The sequence below is a fragment of the Lagopus muta genome, chromosome 4 (genome assembly GCF_023343835.1).
Source record: "Lagopus muta isolate bLagMut1 chromosome 4, bLagMut1 primary, whole genome shotgun sequence".
Lineage (NCBI taxonomy): Eukaryota > Metazoa > Chordata > Aves > Galliformes > Phasianidae > Lagopus > Lagopus muta.
In genome coordinates, this window is record NC_064436.1 from 13,888,285 (window position 1) to 13,910,161 (window position 21,877).

Consider the following 21,877-nt stretch of genomic DNA (forward strand, 5'->3'; position numbering starts at 1 on the left):
AAACAAACAAACAAAAAAACTGATTACCTTCAGAAAGCCCCACAAACACAGGGAACTCCAAAGAAAAGCCCTTGCCCCCACTGCCAACCCTTAAATGAGGCCTGCGAAGGGGTGGATCCTGGCTTATCCCCTCCCTGTCAGTCAGGAACATTGCATGCACCTGAGCTCCCCTGGGTTGGCCCTGCCCTCCCACCAGGTCCATCACTGCTTCAAGCCCTGACTTAGCAATTCTACTACACACAGCTTAAAGTCATAGAACAAACCAGGATGTAAAGAGCATTGTAGGTCACATAAAGCTGATCCCTGCTTAAAACAGGGCTAGCATCAAAGTTGGATCAGACTAAAGTAGACATTTCCTTCTAAAGAAACTGTGTAAGGAAAAGAAAAAAAATGGTAAATGTTTTAGCTGCTTTAATAGCTACAGGTGTTCAAAGCATTTGCTTACTTTTCCGATTCTCTTTGAAATGCTAGATGACAACATCTGGTTGAAATGCAGTGGTGATGGAACCAGATCCCCTGAGGCCTTCCTTCCAGTAGGCTTCCTAAGGTTCTTGCCAGACACCTCTGCTCCTCTGATTTTGCTGTTTTTTGTTATCTATCATCTCTCTATAATCTATTTTTTTCCTTGCATGAGAGTCTTCAAGCTGAGAAAGCCTTCAGCTACTGTGCAGGACAAAACCAGATAGCAAGTACTGAGAGGTAAACGTGATATCTGATGGAAAAACTTCTAGGAAACCCCAAAAGTTTTCCTCAGAAGATGCATAATTTCCTAAGCTGTAAGAGTTGTTTTAGTTGTGCAACTGAGATTTCACTGTTGACCCAATCTGCAGCAGGGTATCTGAATCAGCAACATGCCAACGATGCAGTAAAACAGAGGGGAGGTTTTTGCATATCTACAGCTTGGAGAAGGACGTTGCAGCTTATTTTTCTGGGTGGGGTTCCTCTCCTGTGACATTCAGGAGAAAAAACCAAAGTAGTTTGGTTGTTTTTTTTGTTTGTTTTGTTTTTTGGTGTTTTCATTTTTTTTTTCCTTTTTTTTTTTTTTTTCTTTTTTCTTGAATCCTGATTATCTAAGAGGCAGTGAGCAGGAGGTCTGCTCTCTTCTGATGAAGCCTTCTTCCTGATAGTGTGAGTTGGTGATAGAATCCAGTTGCTGTAGGCATGCAGATGAAATTCCAGGCTAGTGTGAAAGAAATTGATGAAGTAATCAGAACTGTGCCTGCTGCTCTGGTTTCATTTGTAAAACATAACAGACGGCTTTTGTGTGGCTGACAACTGGCCCTTCCCAAGTGCAAAATTTTTATTACCCTGGACATGTTGTAACTCACAGCTCTTAACAGATTCAGAAGCCCCAAACAGCTCAGGGCCTAACCTCAGACCAGTGCCGCAGGCAAGCAGCTGCAGCGCCACAAAGGAATGGAGCTGGGATCTGCAGCCGTGTGCAAGGCAGAGCCTGTGCTGGGGACAGCAGTCGTCCAACAGCCGGGTCGTTAATCCGAGATCTGCTGAGCACCTGTGTCTGCATGTAGCACCTGGTGTGGGACTGAGACCACACTACAGCTGGTACTGCCACACATCCTGACACCCTGACGGAAGGCAGGCTTCCCATCCTGGAACCGCAGGCACTTTTCTTACGTCCTCAGCATGTGGTTCAAGCTGATGAGTGAAAAACATGAAAGCTGGAAGAGGGAAATCAAGTCATAAGAGAGCTGCGGTTGGAATTCTCTGAGCTGCTGCTTGGATGTTTCTCTTATAACGTGCTCTGCTGAGAAACCGGCCCGGACATCTCACAGTACAGATTATTGCACTTGCTTGCAACGCTTTTATACAAAATTATTTCTGGTGCCTGGGTGTTGGGATCACATGATGTCAACGCTTAATTTTGTTTTAGGTTTGCTTTCTTTCAAGTGCTGCCACACTCAGGAAGAATAGTTTTAAGCATCTCTGAACGAAGCACACAGAGCATATGGCAGTATTTGTCCCCCCGTAAGAAGCACCACACCGAGCTTCAATTTCAGTTGCTTATTCACTATGAAACCGGAGGGGGCAGCGTGATCATCCGGGCTGACCGCCTGCTTGACTCAAAGCACGGGGCTTCTCCCACCTGGGAACGAGCAACTACTTGAGCTAAAGCACACCGACAGGGGAAGTACGTTCAGCATTGAGTAATGCTGTGAGGTGGGAGGAGAAGTGACGGTCTTAAAGTTGTTGCAAAGTCTGTGTTCGCCGTTTACAAATGCCCCCTTTTGTTCTAACCAGCCCTTCCGCAGCGTTGGGTTACAGCTGTGGGGTGTGACAGCATTTCCTTCTCCTCACAGGCACAGCTTTCTCTAAGGCCCAGCAGATTGTTCTTGTTGGATTTTATTGATTTTCTTTAATTGTTATAAGCTCGATTGTTTGTAAACCTTCTCTGTGCCTTTTTCATCCCAATTCACCGATATTCTCCCACCGGGCGCTGGCCGAGGCCGTGAGGGACGGGCGGGCGCGGACGGCCGCAGCCCACAGAGAGGCGGTCTGAAAGAGCAAACCGCCCCCTGCGGTTCCATCCCGGAGTTCAGCCTCGCCTCAGGTGGGGCCCCGTTCTCGCGTGACCACTGCGGCCGAAGTTCTCGCGGGAGCACCGCTCTCGTATAATCTCGCGCGAGGAGCCGGCTCTCCCTTTTCCGCGGCGCGGTGGCACTATGGCGGTCGGCAAGAACAAGCGGCTGACTAAAGGCGGCAAGAAAGGCGCCAAGAAGAAAGTGTGAGTTCGGTGGGGCGGGACGCGGGGAAGCGGGGACGTCGGCTGGCGCGCGGCGGCCGCAGGATGCCGCGAATGTGAGGCGGATGGTGGTGGATAGTGGCGGCTGGGCGCAGGCAGCTGAGGACGGCTGCTGTCATGGCGGCGGCCGGGCCTGGGCCCACGCGCGGTTCGAGCTGCGGCGGAGCCCGTGGAGCGGCTCGGTATGAGATGAGGGCCGGCGAGTGAGGGCTGCGCCGTGTCCTTGGTGGGCGAGGTTGTGAAGTGTGTGGGGTTCACATTTGTATCTCACGGAGTGTCTGGGGATGGAGTTGTTTCAGCCCCGTGCAGTCTGTTGAAAAATAGTGATTTTTTTTTTCTTGCTTTATTTAAATGAAGGGTTGATCCTTTCTCCAAAAAGGACTGGTATGATGTCAAAGCGCCAGCCATGTTTAATATCAGAAACATTGGGAAGACTCTTGTTACCAGGACTCAAGGAACTAGTGAGTATTGTGGTTTTATGCAGTACAAAGATAAGTATTTGTTCTATATTAGCATTTCAAATGAAACATAGCTATAGAACTGCTGACAGACAGATTTTCTTGTACGAGATGTGAGTTTTGAATTAAAAAAAACTAACTGCCTGATTACAGCAAGTTTTGTGAAGTAGACAGTTAAAATCTAGTTAGAGGGGAATTAATGTGTTATGGTCCTTTTTTATATAAGTCTGTCAAACCATGGGTAGGAAGACAAGGTTGGAGTTCCTGATGAGCTGCAGCTATAAGAGGTTCAACTATTATGGAGTTGTTCTGGATGCCCGAGCGACATACGGAGACAGTGACATCTTGGTCATGGCTGAAATTCAAAGTTATTAAGTAGGTCTTTGGAAAGACAGAACTGCAAACTTAACAGGTGATTATCAGGATGCATCGCTGAATGGGTGAACTTTAATGAGCTGCATATCTCAGGGTAAGGAACCTTTTTTAGGAAGGCACAGTGCTTCAGATGCAGTTAATTTTGGAGGATTAGGTATGTGGAGTAGTTAAATATATTTTCTTGGTTGCACTTCGAGTTATGAAGGTGGTTGTTATTTTCAACTGCCTACTGTGATACCATTAAAATAAGGGTCACCGTAAACTAAGTTATGAGTCAGGCAGTGTTAAAATTTGTAATTTTTAAGCAAAGATGTGAAATAACTGCACTCATTTGCTTCTGCTTCCTTTGTTGAGAATACAACAAGAACTCTTTGTGTTTGTTTTTACATTATTATTCTTTAAAATGGAAGTTTGGTATCAGATTTGAGTAATAGCTTTCTAATATTAGTACAAATTGCATCTTTTTTTTAATAATACAGAAATTGCCTCTGATGGATTGAAGGGTCGTGTATTTGAAGTGAGTCTGGCTGATCTGCAGAATGATGAGGTTGCCTTCCGTAAATTTAAGCTGATAACTGAAGACGTTCAGGGCAAAAATTGTCTGACCAACTTCCATGGAATGGACCTCACCCGCGACAAAATGTGCTCCATGGTCAAGAAGTGGCAGGTGTGTAAACCACAAGGTCTGCGTTATTGCTTTCCTCTTTAGGAAAAAGCTGTTTCCCATGGGATCAGCAGATATTAACCTATGTCAGGTGCACATTTGGGAAGCCTCTCATGGGCATAACTGTTTCTTTTCCAGACGATGATTGAAGCCCATGTGGATGTCAAAACTACCGATGGTTACCTACTGCGCCTCTTCTGTGTGGGCTTTACGAAGAAGCGTAATAACCAAATCCGCAAGACTTCCTATGCCCAGCATCAGCAGGTTCGGCAGATTCGCAAGAAGATGATGGAAATCATGACCCGAGAGGTCCAGACCAATGACTTGAAAGAAGTTGTCAATAAGCTGTAAGCTGATGGTTTTCTCTTTTACAGTCCGTCTAATTGTTTCAGTTACTGACTGAAGGCTGGTCCTTCACTTCTCTGTTTGGCAGAGACCATTGTGTCTCTGGTGCTGAAATGCTGATGTGCTTCTTTGAATGCTCATCTCTGCATCGTGTTTGCATTAATTATTAGCCAACATGTTTGCATTAATTTAAATCAGGCTTTCCAAACATTTTTTAAATTGAAGTCTCTAGAATAAAACTGTAACTGAGGGTAACACTTTACCCTCACTCTGGCGATCTTGTTGAACTGATGCAAACTCCTCCTGAATGTTATATATTCTTAATTATTTTAAGTGTGTGTTGCTTGACTAGGAAGCAGGCACAGTTCTAACGTTTTAGTGTTAATCTGCTCTCTTGACTGCACAGGATCCCAGACAGCATTGGCAAAGACATAGAGAAGGCGTGTCAGTCCATTTACCCCCTTCATGATGTCTATGTCCGCAAGGTTAAGATGCTGAAAAAGCCCAAGTTTGAATGTAAGTCAATCACTCCTCACATCTAGGGGATTGAGGGGAGGGGGGGAAGGGAAGACATTTGAAAATATCTGCTTTTGGGGAAAGACATTAAAGCAGCATCAAAAGATTGCATGGCTGTAGTAGTTGAAGGCTTGTCCTTCTAGTCAGATGTTTGGCTTTCAGGCTGGGAAGTCACATAGTGGTTACTCAGTTTGAAGCTTTTCTTGAATTCTTGCCTGAAACTGAATATTTAAGGGCTCTGGTTTGGGAATGAATGATGACAAATTGTTTCGGTCCCAGATGACACGGAATGATTTTAATTTTCCCATTTTCTGACATTCCCATATGATTAGGCACTTGGTTATTGAAGTATATGTATCTGTAACTTCATTGCTTGTCTTATGTTGGACTCCATCACTTAGTCAGTATCATCATCTTGCATGAGTTTTTTGCATTGGAGTCGACCATACCTACTACATGACGTGTGCTGGTTGTTTAATTTGTACGTGGTAATTAATTCAGTAATTCAAAGCTGTTTAAAATAGGTGTATCTCACTGTTTGCAATACTTCTTTTTAGTGGGCAAGCTGATGGAACTGCATGGTGAAGGTGGTGGTGCTGGAAAACCTTCTGGGGATGAGGCAGGTGCGAAAGTAGAGCGAGCTGATGGATACGAGCCGCCTGTGCAAGAGTCTGTCTGAAACCACAAATTGACCAAAAATAAAAGGTTTATTACACACAACAAGTGTTTGGTTGCATGTATTGATACTAGATGATACTGCTACCAGATGTATTTTTTTAATAAGATAGACCTCTGTTTGAACTGAAAAGGAGAAAATAATTGCTTTGGAGATGGTTTTTTTTTTTTTTTTGTTTTTTTGTTTTTTAACGGCTGGTGTTGCAAGACAAGTGGAAGATGACGGTTTGTCCTTTTTTTGAAAGATGCTATTAGAAAATACACTTTTTTTCCCCAAAAACTTGGGTCCTCACAGAAGAAACTGAAGGTGGGTTTCAAGGTTAAATTTAATTGGTGAGAAGTGTGTCAGATGGAAGCACTGTACACAGCTCATCGGTAAATAGAGGGAAACCTTTTGTTTCAGCATTTCTGTCCTGTGAAGGCATCTTCAGGATTTATCACGTGACTGAATTTGGTGTGATCTCTCATGGAACTTAAGAACAGCGGGAGGTGTTCGCTGTAAAATGGCAATGGTCTGTGTTCTAAAACCACTCCAATGACTTGGCAGATCACCTATGTTACCTGCGTCAGGTAGCTCGTCTCATTTTTTGCTGTGTATTCCAGCTTAAGAAAGTGTTTTTCTGGCTAAGATAAGGGGCACGCTTTTATGTTGTTTAGAAATAATGGGAGAGGTAAAAACCACACATCTGCTACTGCATTGTTGGCACAGTTGTTCCTTAAAAGCTGAGAAAGAACTGCTTTCACCTATTTTGGAAGGATGCTGAGGTGTTGGTGGCTCTTCCTGTTAGCTGTGAATTCCCTTGGGACAAGGACTGGAGAAAAATAATGAAAAAGTTCATCTTGCAATAAAGATACTGGGTGTGATCAGGAGGGCTGTGTTTTTCAAGGTTAAGAATTTTTACATTTTTGCAGTGAATAACTTGGTTTTGGAGCAAATAACATGCAAGAGGGTATGGACTTCCACTAATTCTTTTGTATGCTGTAGCTGATGTGATTTCACACTGTGGTTCAATTACTGTCCTGTCTTAATTGCAATCTTAATTGCCCGAGAGCTCCCAGTGCAGAACTGGGTAGGCAGTGAACAGAGGCAAGTGTTGAGGAACTTTTTGTTTTTCCTCACTATAGTGCTTGTGTGAACTCATGCAGAAGTGCCTGGTTAAAACTAGTCAACTGACAAAGCTTTTTTGTTGAAAGATTATGAAAGGAAGTTAAAATACTTTTTATCAATTCAGTAGTTAATCCTGGATGGCATGATTCTTCAAAGTACAATGTGTGTACAGTCATGTTCTGAAAGTGTTTAGTTTTGCCTTGGCTTTTCAGTTCCATCCAGCTGTTTTTTGTCTTTGTTAACAGTAGGCTGCTGCCATTATCACAGAGTGGCTGTGGGTACATTTGTACTTGCAAAGTCATTTCACATGTAGTAGGACAAGTAGTTGTGTCACTTGCTGTGCTGGGTGGTTGCTGCAGGCAGCAGTTGATAAATTTTGCATGTGTCAAGGGTGAAGCACACCTAAATGCAAAGGCTTGGCTTAATTGTTGAAGCCATCAAGATTACCTGAGGGGCTTGCACTGCTGCTGAAGAGAAGAAATACTGTTTTGGGGGTTTTTTTAATGTTGAGTTAAACATAGAAGCAGAACACGATCTGTACCCGTCATGTTGAGTGGAGGGCTTAGCTCTCTACAGTGTAGGATGATAAAAATGCAATCATAACTTAATTATAAAAATTTATTGGTTAAGTACATTTTTAATTTACAGAGGTACCATAACAAATGTACTAGACTTAACAAAGATTTATTTATGACACTGTTATCTGCACATAGAACAAAGTCCTCTTCCTGAAGATAGTTCCAGAGGTGGGGCAAACAATAGAAGCTTTGCTTATCAAAGCTTTTCTTATTACACTTGATGTTTGGGGCTCTGGCTGAATTTCGGGGTTACAGCTGAAACTTGCTACTATACTGCAGTTAGGAAGGGTGTTCAATTTCATTCTTCCTTTTCTGCAGTGTATTGTACACCTTAATTCTATCATCTGTATGCAGTTTCATGGTGATAGTAGGCATGAAGTCTTTAACAGTCGCTTCTGTGTAAGGCAAGCCACTAACTACAACTTTTAATAGGTTAGCTGTCTGCAGTAACGTAAACAGCACGTAGGTGGCACTCCTTGCCCAGACTTTTAAGGCTCTGCAGCTTTTCCTTGCCAGCAAGATTGGGAGGAGATGAATAATGTAAGAAGAGTGAACTTACCTACTGACAGGCACTGACTTAAAACATTCAGTAGAAGATAGAAAAGCAACTGGTCAATATTACAGCTATAAAAATGTGGGAGAGGAAATTGAAAAAAAAATTATAAAAATTCAGTTCTACTTGGAGACTTGTATCAAAATCTTAAAAAACTGCCATGCAAACAATAAGTAAAAATTATACACTTAAGCCTCCTCCTCCCACCACAGTGATTGTATATTTTATGAAGACCTGGTAACGTGTTTGGTGGAGTGGTTTTTTTTGTTCTTCTCATGTTCTGCTTATAAGAAATTGAGAATTTGTCTTGGTAGAGATCATAATGGAAGAAGCGAGTTTCAAGAGGGTGGCCCACAGTTTAAGTCAAAAAGTTAGAAATCTCTTAGGTACTCATTGCATTGGAGGAATCTCTCATTTGTTTTGCCTAAGTCCTACAGAAAGCAAGGGCTGGCTTATCTGTGTAAAGAGCCATGGGCAGCTCCAGGTAGCAGAGGTTGGAGAGAGTTGCCTCAGAGGTGGACTTCAATTGAAGTTCAATTCCACAGGAGTTCAGGACAGGCTTGTTGGGATGTTAAAACTCAATAACAGCTGTACAGAATGTGATGTTTATCTTTCTAGGATAACACATATGCTGTAATGGTTTTTATCACGTTAATCCCTCTAATGCAATTAAAAATCCAGTTTGTAGCTCATTAAAGGTTTGTGTGATCTTCATCCTTGAGGCGCGCGATGGTGACACACAAGCGTATAGCACTTCTAGAGGAAAGTGAAGCTTCTAGAGGAAAGTGAAGCTTCTAGAGAAAAAAGCATGTTATTATCTGTCAGTTTTACAACTACTGTGGTGTAACGATAAATCCTGCAGAGCAAAGCAGTGCTGAGGACGGTTCAGATGAGCTCCAGTGTGTTGCTAGTCTCCAAGATCTGCTCGCTGCTGGAAGAAGCCCTTCAGTTTAGTTCTGACTGGAAGCTTGTATTGCCTGTTTGCTGAAGGGGAGGGAGGGAAAAGCTTTTTGCACCAGTAGGTACTTGTTGCCACGTTTGGACCTCCTATCAACATAACTTTAAGCCAACACAAAACTAAGCTGAACCATCTCAAGGTGAGCCATGATTGTTCTAGTTTCCACACTCTCCATCAATGCCTCAGCTGCTAGCGTTCTGGCAACCAGAGCTTTAAGGGAGAAAGGCCTTGTATTATGTTGTCATATCTATGCTTCTGAAGTAATGACTCATAATAACAACTTGATGTTTCTTTTTCCTATATGGTACAAAAGTAATAGAATATTGTCAGCACTGCAATGAAGTTTTTTACTCCTCCAGTCTGAAGTTATCTGCTAATCAAGACTTATTTAACAACTCTGTCAGAAAGTGTCACAAAATGGCATTTACTGTCAGAAGGTCCCGCTACCTCAGTCAAGGTCAGTTGCTGTTGCTCAAGTCACACTCCTGCTTTACTAAATGATTTTGTTTGAGCTTCTTTGAAGCAACGTCTTGCAAGACATTTTATCCTTAAAGCTGTGACAGACCATTTATAATGATGCTTGGTAGAGCTGGTATGTGCTAACAACATGAAAGCTAACCCTGTGCCTGCTGAAAGCCAAAACCAAGGCTGCATAATATCCTTCAAGTTACAGATAGGAATAGTGTTGCTGAAGTATGTTCCAGTGCTTGAGCAGTAGATGAAATGTAGACTGAATGCAGACAGGCTTTCCACTGAAATAAAAGGGGGTGGAGGAGCAGATTGTTGAAATAGTATAGCTGTGCTGGGAAGAGAACTGAGAAAATGGAGTAAATGCTGTCCGTCACAACTCCTGCTGGGAAAGGGTAGGGTGGTGCTTGACGAAGAGGGAATAGTAGGAAAACTAAGGCTCTATCTGGAGCAGATATTTGAGGTGGGCAGAAACATTTAACATGGTTCAAACCAGTGTAAGTGCTATTAGTTAAGAGGAAAAATACTTAAATATTTTCTGATCTCCCTTTTTGAGCTGTTTGGGCTAAGAACAGGAGAATACTACACAAGGATTTGAGTTTTTCCTCTTATCAGTTTAATTTGACATTTTTCTACTGTAAGTTATCTAACTCATAAGTGAATCCTGCTAACGTGGGAGTCAAGCAGTAAAGAAATCTGAATATTGAACATGATCTACATACCGACTGCTGCAATTATATATTAAAAACACCACTTTGAACAGTTCTTAAAAAGCTCAAATAAGCTTACTTTATGTAGAGGGTGTGCATGATAAATGTAATACCAGATAGTAAACATAACAGAATACTATTTAAGTTAAAATCGTGTTGCACCACAGTATTTCCCTAGTTGGAGACCACTAAAAATTGCGCATGTATTTGCTCTCAGAGCTTTTCTGAAGCATGACTAAATACGTGGTCACAAAAGACTAAAATCTTTTTTGACTTTAAGATACTCATATGACTGTCCAGAATAAGTAGTGCAAAACATAGATAGTCAGAATACATTGATGTCTTTGTGAAAACATTCTCTCCCAGACAGGGAGTACAAGGACAGGCAACACTTCATGGTGTTTTTAAAATTTGAACGAAGTTCTTGGGAAATATCCCAGATCTTCCTTGTATCTCTCCACTCATCCAATCCTCGTCTACAGATTCCAGCTCTGTTATAAAATCTCCTGCCTGTAAAACAAGGAGTAACGTGAGCCATTACATCTTTCCATGTAGTAATAGGCCATGCACTGTTGATGTTATTCAGAAGAAATTAATAGCAATTAAACAGAATGGTAGTAGGAGATGATCGCTCCTGTTAGATTTCTTTTAAACTACATTTACCTAACTGTCTCTTAGTGTAAACACTTGCCAAGGGTTGAAAAACCACCAGTTTGTGAGAGGAAAAAATAATGCTGCCGGATAACTTCCTGCAGGTAGGTAGATGTGTTACAGAGATGGCTTACAGGCTGCTGCCTCGCTCACTGTGAGTGCTCCTGCTCTGCTATGAGGGTTTTTCTTCTTCGAACACTTCAAATACTTTCTTTCAATTCAGTCCCAGTATTTTCTACAACTTGTAAACTTCGCCTTTTCCTTTGGAAACTTTCTCAAAAAGGAATGCAGTTGAAGCTCATTGTGGCCTTTAAAGTCAGTGTGGCTTTATCTTCCACGTTTGGTCTTTAGTCCTGCTTTCATCTTCCTGTGCCATACCCTTCATTCCAAGTAATGGCATAGCTCTAGCCTTTCTACCAGTACCTCAGTTCCCCTTTTCTGTTTTAAGTCATCATCCATCCATCATCCATCCCGTAAGGCAAGCTGCTAACGCAGAAACTAATTATTTTCTCTTTCTAAAGTAATGTGTTGCAGCTGATAAATGCAATCTTGGACCTGATGCTCAAGTCTGCTGGTTCTTAGAAACTTGCTTTTGAGGACATTTACTTCAATGTTATGTTTTTTCATCTACTGAAACATACCATTTGTTTGTGCTTTTTCATATTATATAGGCATACAGCATATACTTCCTTCTCCTTTTGCTCACAGGGCAACTAAGGATCGTGCTGCCAAACTTTCACATCAACTTTAAGGTTTTGCAGTAATAGGTCTCTCTTAGAGCAATCCCTGCTGTAATGCTGTCACCCTATTATCAAACCATCATGTTGCTGTCTTTCCAGTCAAAAAAGAAGCCCCTTTGACCTTATTAACTGATCAAGAACTGAATGTACTATAAAATGAGGTGTGTTGGTCTTGTCATACATACTGGATTAGGCAAGTCAGGGCAAGACTACGATTCCTAACTTTTCAGTGTCTTTGGTGAAGATTTTGACTACGGTAAGGACCAACATTTTTAGCTGCTCTATATCAAATACGTTAATAATTATGTCTATTACCTGAGTTCTGATGTTTCACGTTCCAAACTTATTTTAGGTTTTGTTTTTTTTTAAAGGCATTCGTTAGCAACATAAGATCTGCTGAAAAATTGGACCAAAAAAAAAAAAAAAAAAGGGGGCACTTACTTTAAAGGAAAGCTCATCTTCATTTTCACCATGAAAATCATAGAGAGCTTGGGCTTTTTTTTTCTTCCCTCCTAGAGACTGTGATGTCTCTACCCTGGCTGCAAAATATGGAATAGATGAGTTATTTGGATTTGAGGAAAATATATCTTTGTTTCTGGGCAAGCTTCCTGTTATGCTGGTTTTTTCTCCCCACTAGTGTGTTATCAGGTGTCCAAATGTTATTACTACTGCTACATGGCAAACTCAGTGTCATGCTGGACTAAAAATTTCTACTGCTACCAGTTCATTTTACAGTACTAACACATGCTTGTGGTTCCGCTTCTAGAAGAATTAAATATTAAGTTCACTTCCTTAAACTCTCCAATGCAGAAACATAAGTAAAGTTGTCATTTCCACTTTCTAGTTGGAGATGCAATAGCATTGTGTCTTGCATGTATTTAAATTACACTTTTACTTTCCAAATTGCACTCTGACTAAAACAATATACATCGTTATTTCAGAAACCAATTCAGCACTTCAGTTCAGCTCTAGGATGTCTCTATTGGTGCACAGTTTTTAAGGCAGCGGAATAGCTACGGAATTTCTCCCAGAAATTGGTCATGACTGTTGAATGGAATAATGAGCTGTCATCTAGCAGAGCACCTACCTGAGCAGGTCTGAACAAAAACTGCTGGGAAAATCCCTTCCTTTTCATTCAGTCTTCCTCTATACCACTCAGAATCTACTTGTTCCAGTATTTGGATGTAGTCTCCCTTTCTAAAGGATAAGTCATCTTTGGTTTCTGCTGTAAAATCATGAAGTGCTTCACACCACTCTACTGAGCATCGGTTGTTCTACTCAAATGAAAGAAGAAATAAGTTTATTTCAAAAGGGAACAGCAATAAGCCCATGGATGTTGGTCAAAACAAGAGTACAAGATTTGCACATCCTGATTTTCTCTTAAGCACTACTGTCACTGCGGATACAAACCAAAAAAGCATTCCAAAGCATTTCAGCAATTATTATATAATTTCATCCAAGCTCACAAGGACTCCTTTTTACCAGTGATGGCAGAGGCTAGGGTTGGACCATTTCAGAATTCTTATGATACACCTAATAAGAATTGCCTTAAGCAGAAAGGACAAAGTTGATTTCACAGCTTTTGGCAAATTAACAATCGAGGTAGAGCAACTGTAAGGCTTACAGATGTGTCCACACACCATTATGTACTGTGGGAACCGTACTACATTTAAGTTGTGCTGCTAATCTGACATTAGAAAGTCTATGCTCATCTATGAAACCTCCGTGTAATTTCTGCCCCCCTCCCCCCCCCATGAAATTGTATTACCTGAAGAAGGGCCTTTTTCTTTAGTGCTCCTCCTGTACCTATGTAGCAAAGAACAACTTCAGAATAGTAGCAATGACTACTTAATATAACATCAGCAACTTTAGATATTCAAAGTGATTATTAAGAGTAACTTCAAAATAGTATTCCTTTTGACTCATCACATCCATCTTCTCTTCCTTTCCACCTCCCTTCTCCCGTGTATTGTTATTTTGGACTATATCCTTCTTACAACTACCTATGTGTATTGTATAAAACCACATTCTTTAACCTTTTTGCTCATGTGGTCATACCTTTTTCAGGCAGATCTTCAATTACTTCCACAAAGTTCAAGGGAAAAATTCCAGACGTGCCTCTGAGCTCTCCTTTGGCCCACTCTTCATTTATATATTCTTTAAGGATAATTGTTTCACCTTCTGAAAAACTGAGTTCGTCTCGCTCATCTCCAATGTATTCAAATCGTGCTACACATCTTGGGCCTCTGCACAAGCAATACAGGAACTTACTTGGTATATTTGATATTGTTGTCCCTGAAATATTCAGGTAGTGCTACACAAAGAATGCATTGGTATCTTTTACTAAAATGATCGAAGAATGCACTTAAGATTGAACATAAGGAAAATAGGAGTTCTGACCAACTTATCATCTCTGCTTCCTGAGGAGGATGAGTATGGAGTCTAAAGGAGACGGAGGTAACATCTGTATCTGAATTCCTGGCTGCTGCAGTATTTTTGCATAAGATCATATTCTTTCAAACAACAAACATCACTTCTACATGTCCCATTCTATAATTTTGCCATATCCAAGTCATGCTTTTGTTAAGAGCATCCCAGAGGGGAGAAATAAATCATTGAAGATAAAAATATCAGTGAATCTGACACATGTTACGGAGTTTGGCAGAATACTGAAAAATGAATTTTATCTTTTTCCTCACTTAACAATTTTACCTATTTTTCATACAAAAAAAATCTGACTTATTAGAAATGCCATGTTGGAAAAAAAAAAAACTGAAAATACACTACAGTTCTATAGCATAGTTTAAAGCAATCTGTAAGCTTGATTCCCATCTGCACTCAAATTCTCTTTAAAGTTGCAGCAGTAGCATATTCTGCACATTTGTTAGCTGCAGAAGCAGCCTTTCAGTTAGGACAAGCCTCCATCTATCACAACAAGGCCGACACTCCTGGTGATACTAGTTCCTATCTCTGCCTGAATTAGCTTTACTTCCTGCAGTTCGAAGTTATGAAAGCCAATAAAGCATTACTCAGTTAATACGTGTTCAAGAGAGCTATATCTATATAAGCACTTGTTATGAAGTAACATACCAATTTTTAAACATACAAAGTCTTTTTTTTTTCCTGATAAAGTGTAATGGCACTATAATGCCATAAATGTTTAGTTTTTTAAATAATTTTGTTGAGGAAATTATTAACCATATTAGCGTCAGCACAGATAACACCTACTTCCACGTTACCTTTCCTTTTAATTAGTACTAATCAAGCTAAGAAAAAAAACAATATTTATGTGACTCACTTAATGGATTGTGAGGAGCAGGATATTTTTTTCCTTTTGCCATCTTCTGGAATATCAACCTAATAAAACAACAAAATAAGTGAAATCTTCAATTTCAAGCTCATGCCAACGTAACTACTGCAAATGCTGAACTTGTTAAAATCATCTATTTTTCCATTGAGCATCAACTCCTTTTGTAATTTTGATGTGATGCTATACAGTCACTGATACATTCTGATATATGACAATGGTAATGCGGATTTGCTTTTGTGTGAATGATTTTTCAATCTCATGCATACTTCATGTTTTTTGTTTTTTTAATAGCCTACTTCAATAAACTGGCTTACAGCCAGGCCGACTGACAGAAAATGGGACTGGATGCTACTATGTGTTGTTGCACTTTGCTCCAAACTTTCAGTTAGTAATTGCTCTCTATCATTTGCTAGCACAACATATCACTACAGGCAAAATTAGCGTTTACGCATTTTTCTGGGCTTTGGAAGCCAGCTGTACTCAGAACAAACGCACTTCTCCTAAATCTCACTTCAGTATTCATGCGGTGGCAGCATATATTTCAAGAAAGGTTAATTTAGGAAAAACAAACAATCGTTCTTAGCTCAGCTGTAGATAGTTACCATGTGCTAATTAAAGGGATTGGAGAAATATCATCTAGAAAATCCGTACGTGGATATGTCCAACAGACAGCATTGAAGTCCATTATCTTAAGATGACTTTAACTGTACTTTTGGTATGATATGAAGGATGGTCTGTGGTATTTATGTAAGACTACGTGCCCCTACAAGCCTAGAGATCTTGGCTAGGAGCTTTGGGCTATAGCTATCACATAAACCAGTTCCACACACATCAACAATAATGTTTAATTGATTTTGTGAAGGGCTGCATGAAACCAGTCAATTTCAGACAAAGATGATTTTCAGGCAAATAATCTTTTCACTGCTTGCTAGAGAAGCTTATATCTGTGGTGCTCCAAAGTGTCTTTGGGAAACAATAACAATGTATTACCATTTGTTTGGTATCCAGACATGAAGGTCCTATGTGGCTTGATATCATAAAACACACTATGGTGTACTGATGGAGGCCTTGTATGAAGACCTAAGCTGACTTGAATTCTCAGGAAAACTCACTCAGCAAATAAGCTGTATTTACTTTTTTCCCTCTTTTTTCTTTTTTCTAATTTTGCTAAAACAATTATTTTCTCACTCAAAGGGTATCCAGCTTTTAAAACTAAAAAAAAAAAAAAAAAAAAAAAAAAAAAAAAAAAAAAAAAAGAGTGCAAAGTCTCTTCCCTATCTTTTAGGAAGTTACTTCTGCCAGCATCAGTGCTTTATTTGATCTCAAATACCCATTCCACTGCTTTAACATCAAATCTTTTATCTGTAAGCCAGCAGTTTTACAAAAATATTAATGCTTTAAATTGTTGTTTTGTGTTGAAGAAAATACACAAGGTAGCTAACAAATCTTTCCCGTAAAGCAAATTGAATATAGTTCCATAACTACTATCTGTAGGTCTATTTGTTATTCTTCAGTGCTTTCCAAGCTTTGAAATTCTCTTCCAGTAACATACTACAAACTGAACAGGCACCCTACAGAACATACTGTGATGGTTACTGAGTGCATGGTATTTTTCATACAGCAGTACCTCTCATCTCTGCCAGCTGCCCAGTATCAGCACAGACCTTAACTGTCTTTAGCAGCCAGCCATACACCTTCACTGCATCCTAATGTTAACTCAGTGTTCTTCCATGTCCAGTTGGCTGAGGTGGATAGCCCAATGACCCTTCATACAGGCACAAAATGGACTTAAATTCCAAGTTGGGCTTGCAATAGATCTCATCTAGCTTTTGAGGCATTGAACTACACTGCATTTCTTCTAAGCGGAGCCTCTCAATTCATTTCTGTTGGGCACCAAAACAACACCTGCCTCTTGCTTGCAGTTTACTGGCAAATGTCACATTCAGTAACAGGACTGCTTTAAGCTGCGCATTTGCAATAGCACAGTCTCCTTTCACAGTGCCAGCACACCCATCTGTGAAGCCACGTAGGCAAACCGATCCATCTGGAAGAAAGAATTCTGGGAATAAAGAAAAAATGTTTCACTGGGCTCAAATGCTGCCCTGACCCAATTTACTACATGGGTGCACAAGTGGTGATTCCAGCGTAGCTTACGGGGTCAAGAATATGAGAGAAGTTGAGGTGAGGGCAAAAAGCTATCATCGTACTTGTATGCTGATTTTTACATACAGCTGTAAAAATGATCTGCTTGTAGACCCAGATAAACTACCCAAGTTAAGAAAGAGAATCTGGTAAGGGCCATGGTTTTCTCACTTGGCTTGAAATTAACAGCAAAATAAGCTCCACAACACAAGTTGGCTCTGCCAAATCAAGCATCTTTGTAATATCATACAAACAAGTTGCTATGTCTTCTGTGATGCCAGAGGGAAAAGAGATTATCTAAATAGGAACTACAGTAAAACATAACAACAAAACCAACGCGTTAGGGTTCAGCAAAGTATGCAAAGCCCACATACAATCACTTGAACAAAGCTGGCAGGAAATATCCCTGTGCGATTCCCACATTTTCCTCTGTACCACTTGGCATCAACTCTCTCCAAAAGATAAACAGTATCTCCAGAACGAAGGTCCAAGTCACCAGCGTGTTCTGCAAGACAGCATCATGTCACTTATAGGGGGTTTTCACCCTCACTGATTTCAATCATTAAAACTTCATTAATTTAAATACCACGGACAAAAGTGGAATAAGTTTTCAGAGAGTCTTAACTGTACTTGCTAAACAAATTAGCTTTAACAAGAAAACCCACCCAACCATAGGTAAAACCCTTGGATTTTAACAACTTCACATGCAGAGCTTGCATGCTGTGCTTCCTGACTATTTTTAAGATCCGAGTCCTAGGAAAAATCACCATTTGAAAGACTTGGAGAAAAATAAGCTTCCCAAATATTCACATTTACTTACCTGCAGAAAAATCATGCAGTGCTACAGCATGGGGAACACTTGTGTCAGAAACTTTTGGAGAGCTGTTTGAATCCTGGCAAAAACAAATTCAAACAGTTTTTACATCATGGAAGATATTAATACAGATTTGCTGTCACGAATTCCTTAAGTCCTTTTCTGACTTAGGACACAACATTTATCACGGTATCAGAAAATCACTGGAGGCGACAAACTTAAGTACTGGTCACTGGTCTATATTGTGTGTGCCTTCTGCCAGGGTAAACCAAAAGATATTTCACTGAAATTTACTTTTGACCCAGCAAAAGGAAAGGGAGGGAATGTAACTTTTTTTCTAGTATAGACAAAGCCTCAACGATCTGTGTGTCAGAAAGCTGGAGAGCTGATGGCAATTCTCTCTGCAAAAGGCTGTTGCCAAATTCTGTGCTGCCACTCAGTAATGCATGACATCAGTCACTCCTCCATGCTCAGAGACCTAGCACACACAGCACAGTCAGCACATCTACCAAGTGCCAAGTACTTCAGAGGGGGAAGCTAGACACCAGAAAGTTTTACAGGAAGATAACAGGAGAAGTTACAAATTCCTTTTGGAATCTTCGTAAAGGGAAATTATATTCACTATGTTCAGCTTCATCTCTAACCCACTCCCTAGGAGTTTTTAGACTGTACTGTTTTTCAATCACAGCGTATAAAACAGTATTTTACAATCACTATGTATGAATTGCTTTCAAGGAAAGTAATTTGTCGTTAAAAACAAAGGAAACAACCAGAAAAACCTAACACGAACGACAGAATAACATGGATAACAAGAAAGAAAAGAAACCTATAGGTTTCTGCTAATCATAAGTCTGCACATAGCTAGAATTTATACTGGCTACTTAATATTAATACAGCCATGCCCTAAAACACATTCAATTTTGTATAAGCCCAAAGCAAAGAAAATACTTCAAAGACTTTAAGTCAATTCACTGATACATCACATACATCCCTTTGTAAAACTAACTGCTTAGCTTTTGCCCATCTTTCAGATACTCAGCAGAGGGAGTCATTATCTTCATAGGAGACAGAGGAACTTCGCCAGTTTCCCTCTCTTCTGGCACTCCAAGTAATTACTGTTGCTCTGCTCCACAAGCAGAATGACCTGGTGCCATAAGGCAAATCACCAGTATTGGATTCTGTTTTGGCGGTTGCTTTGTTTTTATTAAAGAAAACACAAGGATTTAATGAACCATTATTGGATTTCTCAGAGTAACCTTTAAAGCCTAAAGCACTTGATATTTTAACATAACAGGGGCTTTGCTCAGGACACTTACGCACGAAACATGAAACACCAGAAGAACATGTCTTACCTTACGAGACAGTTCTCCACGGTTTCTGGGAAGGCAATTTTCCTTGGCAACTCCATGAGGCACAGACAGCTTGAATAGGAGCAAATTGAAATAGTTTGTTTCATTTTGAAGCACCAAACATTTCACAGCATGCCAGGTGATGGAAGTATTCAGATCACCAGATACAGGTAAATAATTTAGAAGTCTTCTGGAAGATGACACAGTCATTGTCATGGTTCTATGTTGTTTTTTTTGTTTGTTTTTATTTTGGGTTTCAGTATTCCACATCAAAACATCATGTAGTTTATGGGGCACTGAAGTGTTAATGCCCCAGTCCCAGGTACCTATCCCTGTACATTACAGAAGTCACGGGATCTGGCCCTTCCGGGTGGGGGGGGGCGCTCTCTTGCTGCCTGGCAGTGGGTGCTGGAGGGTGCTTTCCTAGCCGTTCCAAGCTTTTCAGGTTTGAATCGGTCCCGGGAACTCTCTCTCTGATCTTGTCTGATTTATTAATCTCAATTGCAATTAAATTGTATCTATTGTGTTATCTTGTATTCCAATATTATAGTAAAATAAGTTTTCCTCCATAGATTATTGCCACTGCTCTTTTCCTCCCTTCCTTCCTTCCCATTTTTTGTGGGACTGGGGTGGGGGGGAGGGGAGGGCAGAGGCCTGTTGCCCCTGTCACGGACATAGATTGATCTGGTCAAATCCGTGACAGATTTTTGGCGCCCCACGTGGGGCTCGACTGCTTTTTAGCTTTTAGAACGAATCTCTTCTTCTCTCTGCTCTTAGAGAGCTTCGTTAGGGAGCATTATCAGCAGTTCAGGTTTCTGTGCTGGAAAACCTGACCTTGAAAGATTAGGCGTACTGCCAGCGTTCTGGGATATTTGTAAACTTTGAGCACTACTTAGTCTGAGTAGTGCCTTTTTTTTTTTTTTTTCCTTTCCAATAAAGTATTTAACAGGATTTCATGAGAGCTACACAAGAAGACAATCAAGGGAGTGAGAGTTCCTCGGACCGATTCAAACCTGAAAAGCATGGAATGGCTAGGAAAGCACCCTCCAGCACCAGACACTCATGAACCATGAACCTCCAGAACCATGACACTCATGTGGAAAGTATTTAAAACAGAACTGCAGGTGATAGAAACTGCTTTTTTTGGGAAACCGCTTTTTTGTCCTAAGTTTTAGAAGCCTTTTAGCCACTTTTATTATAACATACCATGTATGATGTTCAGCAACACTATTACAGGATATGCTCTGCTTTCATTTTAAGTATCTACTTATTAACCTCTAACATTAAGTGCAATACAAAATAACTCTCTTCATAATGAAAAGGGATTACGTCAACACAGTGTAAATTGAAGTACCATTACTTTCCTCACTCTCTGCAAGCTTGATTAAGCAAGATAAGCTATTTTCAACTGCAATGCTCCCCCAGTTTTGCTAAGCATCTTGACACATACAGGCAAAAGCAATACACAAACGTGATATTTATTGCTTTACGTCGTCTTAATAGAATTCAGAGCTGACAACTGTGAGAACCCCACCCAACCAAAGTTGTACATTGAAGATACACGGAAAGATAATATACATATACAAAAATACACACATACATGTACCTATACTTTGCAATTATATTTTGCCTTCTCTATTATTATCTCACAGTGCTTATAACTATCTATTTACTAGTATTTTTTGAAGAAGATTATGTTGATAGATGCACTAGCCATATCATATTAACATACCAGTACATTCTTCATTACTACTGTCATCACTGTTCCATAAACAAGTTGCAGAATATCTCAGCTCTTACCACGTATTTATTGTAGAGGGGATGACCTGGCCTAGGTCTAGGAGGTAAAGCTGGATCTTGTTTTTTTATGACTTGGCTTTTTGTTCTCTTGGGTCCCAATCTGAGCTTGCTTGGCTTTTTATCATAAGCAACGTAAGAAGTGGATCGGGAAAGAGCATCCTTCTGGGAGGAGGTCTTGGTTGCAGAGAGTTTTGGTGGAGGTGGCCTTCCAGGAACACCTTTAGGTGGGGGAGGTCGAGCTGGTATAATTTTTCCATCCACAGGCCTAAAAATTCGATGAGCAATCAGAGAAATGTGTACTAATAGGCTTGCCACCCCACTCTCCACCACAACCCTAGCTATCGAGCTTCTATAAGGAAACATGGTGATGACGACCAGCATAATAGAAGAGTATATAATACCTTAAGTTCTCCAAGAATACATGAATCAAAAACCTTCAGACAAATGAGATCAGATGATCAAGTGCTTAGACAGATTTTTATTTTTTTTTACTACATATTTCCAAGTCTGCTCTCCATTTTCGCCTACAAACAGCCTGCCAGTGTTCTCAAAAGCCTCCTACATGAGGCAGGATTTTCTTCAGCAATCCATCTTCAAAAAGAGTTTTGACTGCAGCTGCCTTACCATACAGTCCTTCCACTGGAGAGCCTTAATGAGAGTCCTAGGAAGCTCAGCTGATGAAGCAGGCCTTCAGGAATCAGCCCAACCCATTCACTAAGATTTGGTCCGAGGTGACTTTTGAGCCTCTGCTGTAACTCATGATCTATGACACCACTTGGTACAATGGCATCAGTAGCATGATTTACCATTCTTACGTGAACAAAAGAAAACACCAGTGACAATGCTCAAGCTTCTTGGTAATGCTGGAGGTACCTCACTCTCATTAGCATACCAGTAGTTTA

General features: G+C 40.5%; 2 protein-coding genes and 1 non-coding gene across 12 annotated transcripts in view; 2 read left to right on the forward strand and 1 right to left on the reverse strand.

The window, feature by feature from the left end:
- Positions 1-2,609: 2,609 nt before the first annotated feature.
- On the forward strand, positions 2,610-5,865 carry RPS3A (ribosomal protein S3A). The gene is made up of 6 exons (XM_048941531.1): positions 2,610-2,743; positions 3,119-3,222; positions 4,074-4,261; positions 4,397-4,605; positions 5,010-5,119; positions 5,677-5,865. Exons 1-6 carry the CDS (start codon positions 2,682-2,684, stop codon positions 5,796-5,798), a joined length of 795 nt encoding a protein of 264 aa, XP_048797488.1. The 5' UTR covers positions 2,610-2,681; the 3' UTR covers positions 5,799-5,865.
- On the forward strand, positions 5,368-5,438 carry LOC125692792 (small nucleolar RNA SNORD73). Its single transcript, XR_007376841.1, has one exon. It is a non-coding gene; the product is annotated as a small nucleolar RNA SNORD73 (small nucleolar RNA).
- A 1,641-nt stretch (positions 5,866-7,506) lies between the features above and the next one.
- SH3D19 (SH3 domain containing 19) overlaps positions 7,507-21,877 on the reverse strand; it is a 94,210-nt gene continuing 79,839 nt past the window's right edge. For all 10 annotated transcript variants that reach the window (XM_048941528.1, XM_048941523.1, XM_048941527.1 and 7 more), the window contains 10 exons: positions 20,976-21,240; positions 19,179-19,247; positions 17,833-17,905; positions 17,387-17,517; positions 14,859-14,917; positions 13,619-13,806; positions 13,329-13,366; positions 12,648-12,834; positions 12,002-12,099; positions 7,507-10,679 (listed from right to left, as the gene is read on the reverse strand). In XM_048941528.1, the coding sequence (XP_048797485.1) occupies positions 10,563-10,679; positions 12,002-12,099; positions 12,648-12,834; positions 13,329-13,366; positions 13,619-13,806; positions 14,859-14,917; positions 17,387-17,517; positions 17,833-17,905; positions 19,179-19,247; positions 20,976-21,240 (1,225 nt within the window). In that variant the 3' untranslated portion in view covers positions 7,507-10,562. The remainder of the gene's footprint in view (positions 10,680-12,001; positions 12,100-12,647; positions 12,835-13,328; positions 13,367-13,618; positions 13,807-14,858; positions 14,918-17,386; positions 17,518-17,832; positions 17,906-19,178; positions 19,248-20,975; positions 21,241-21,877) is intronic.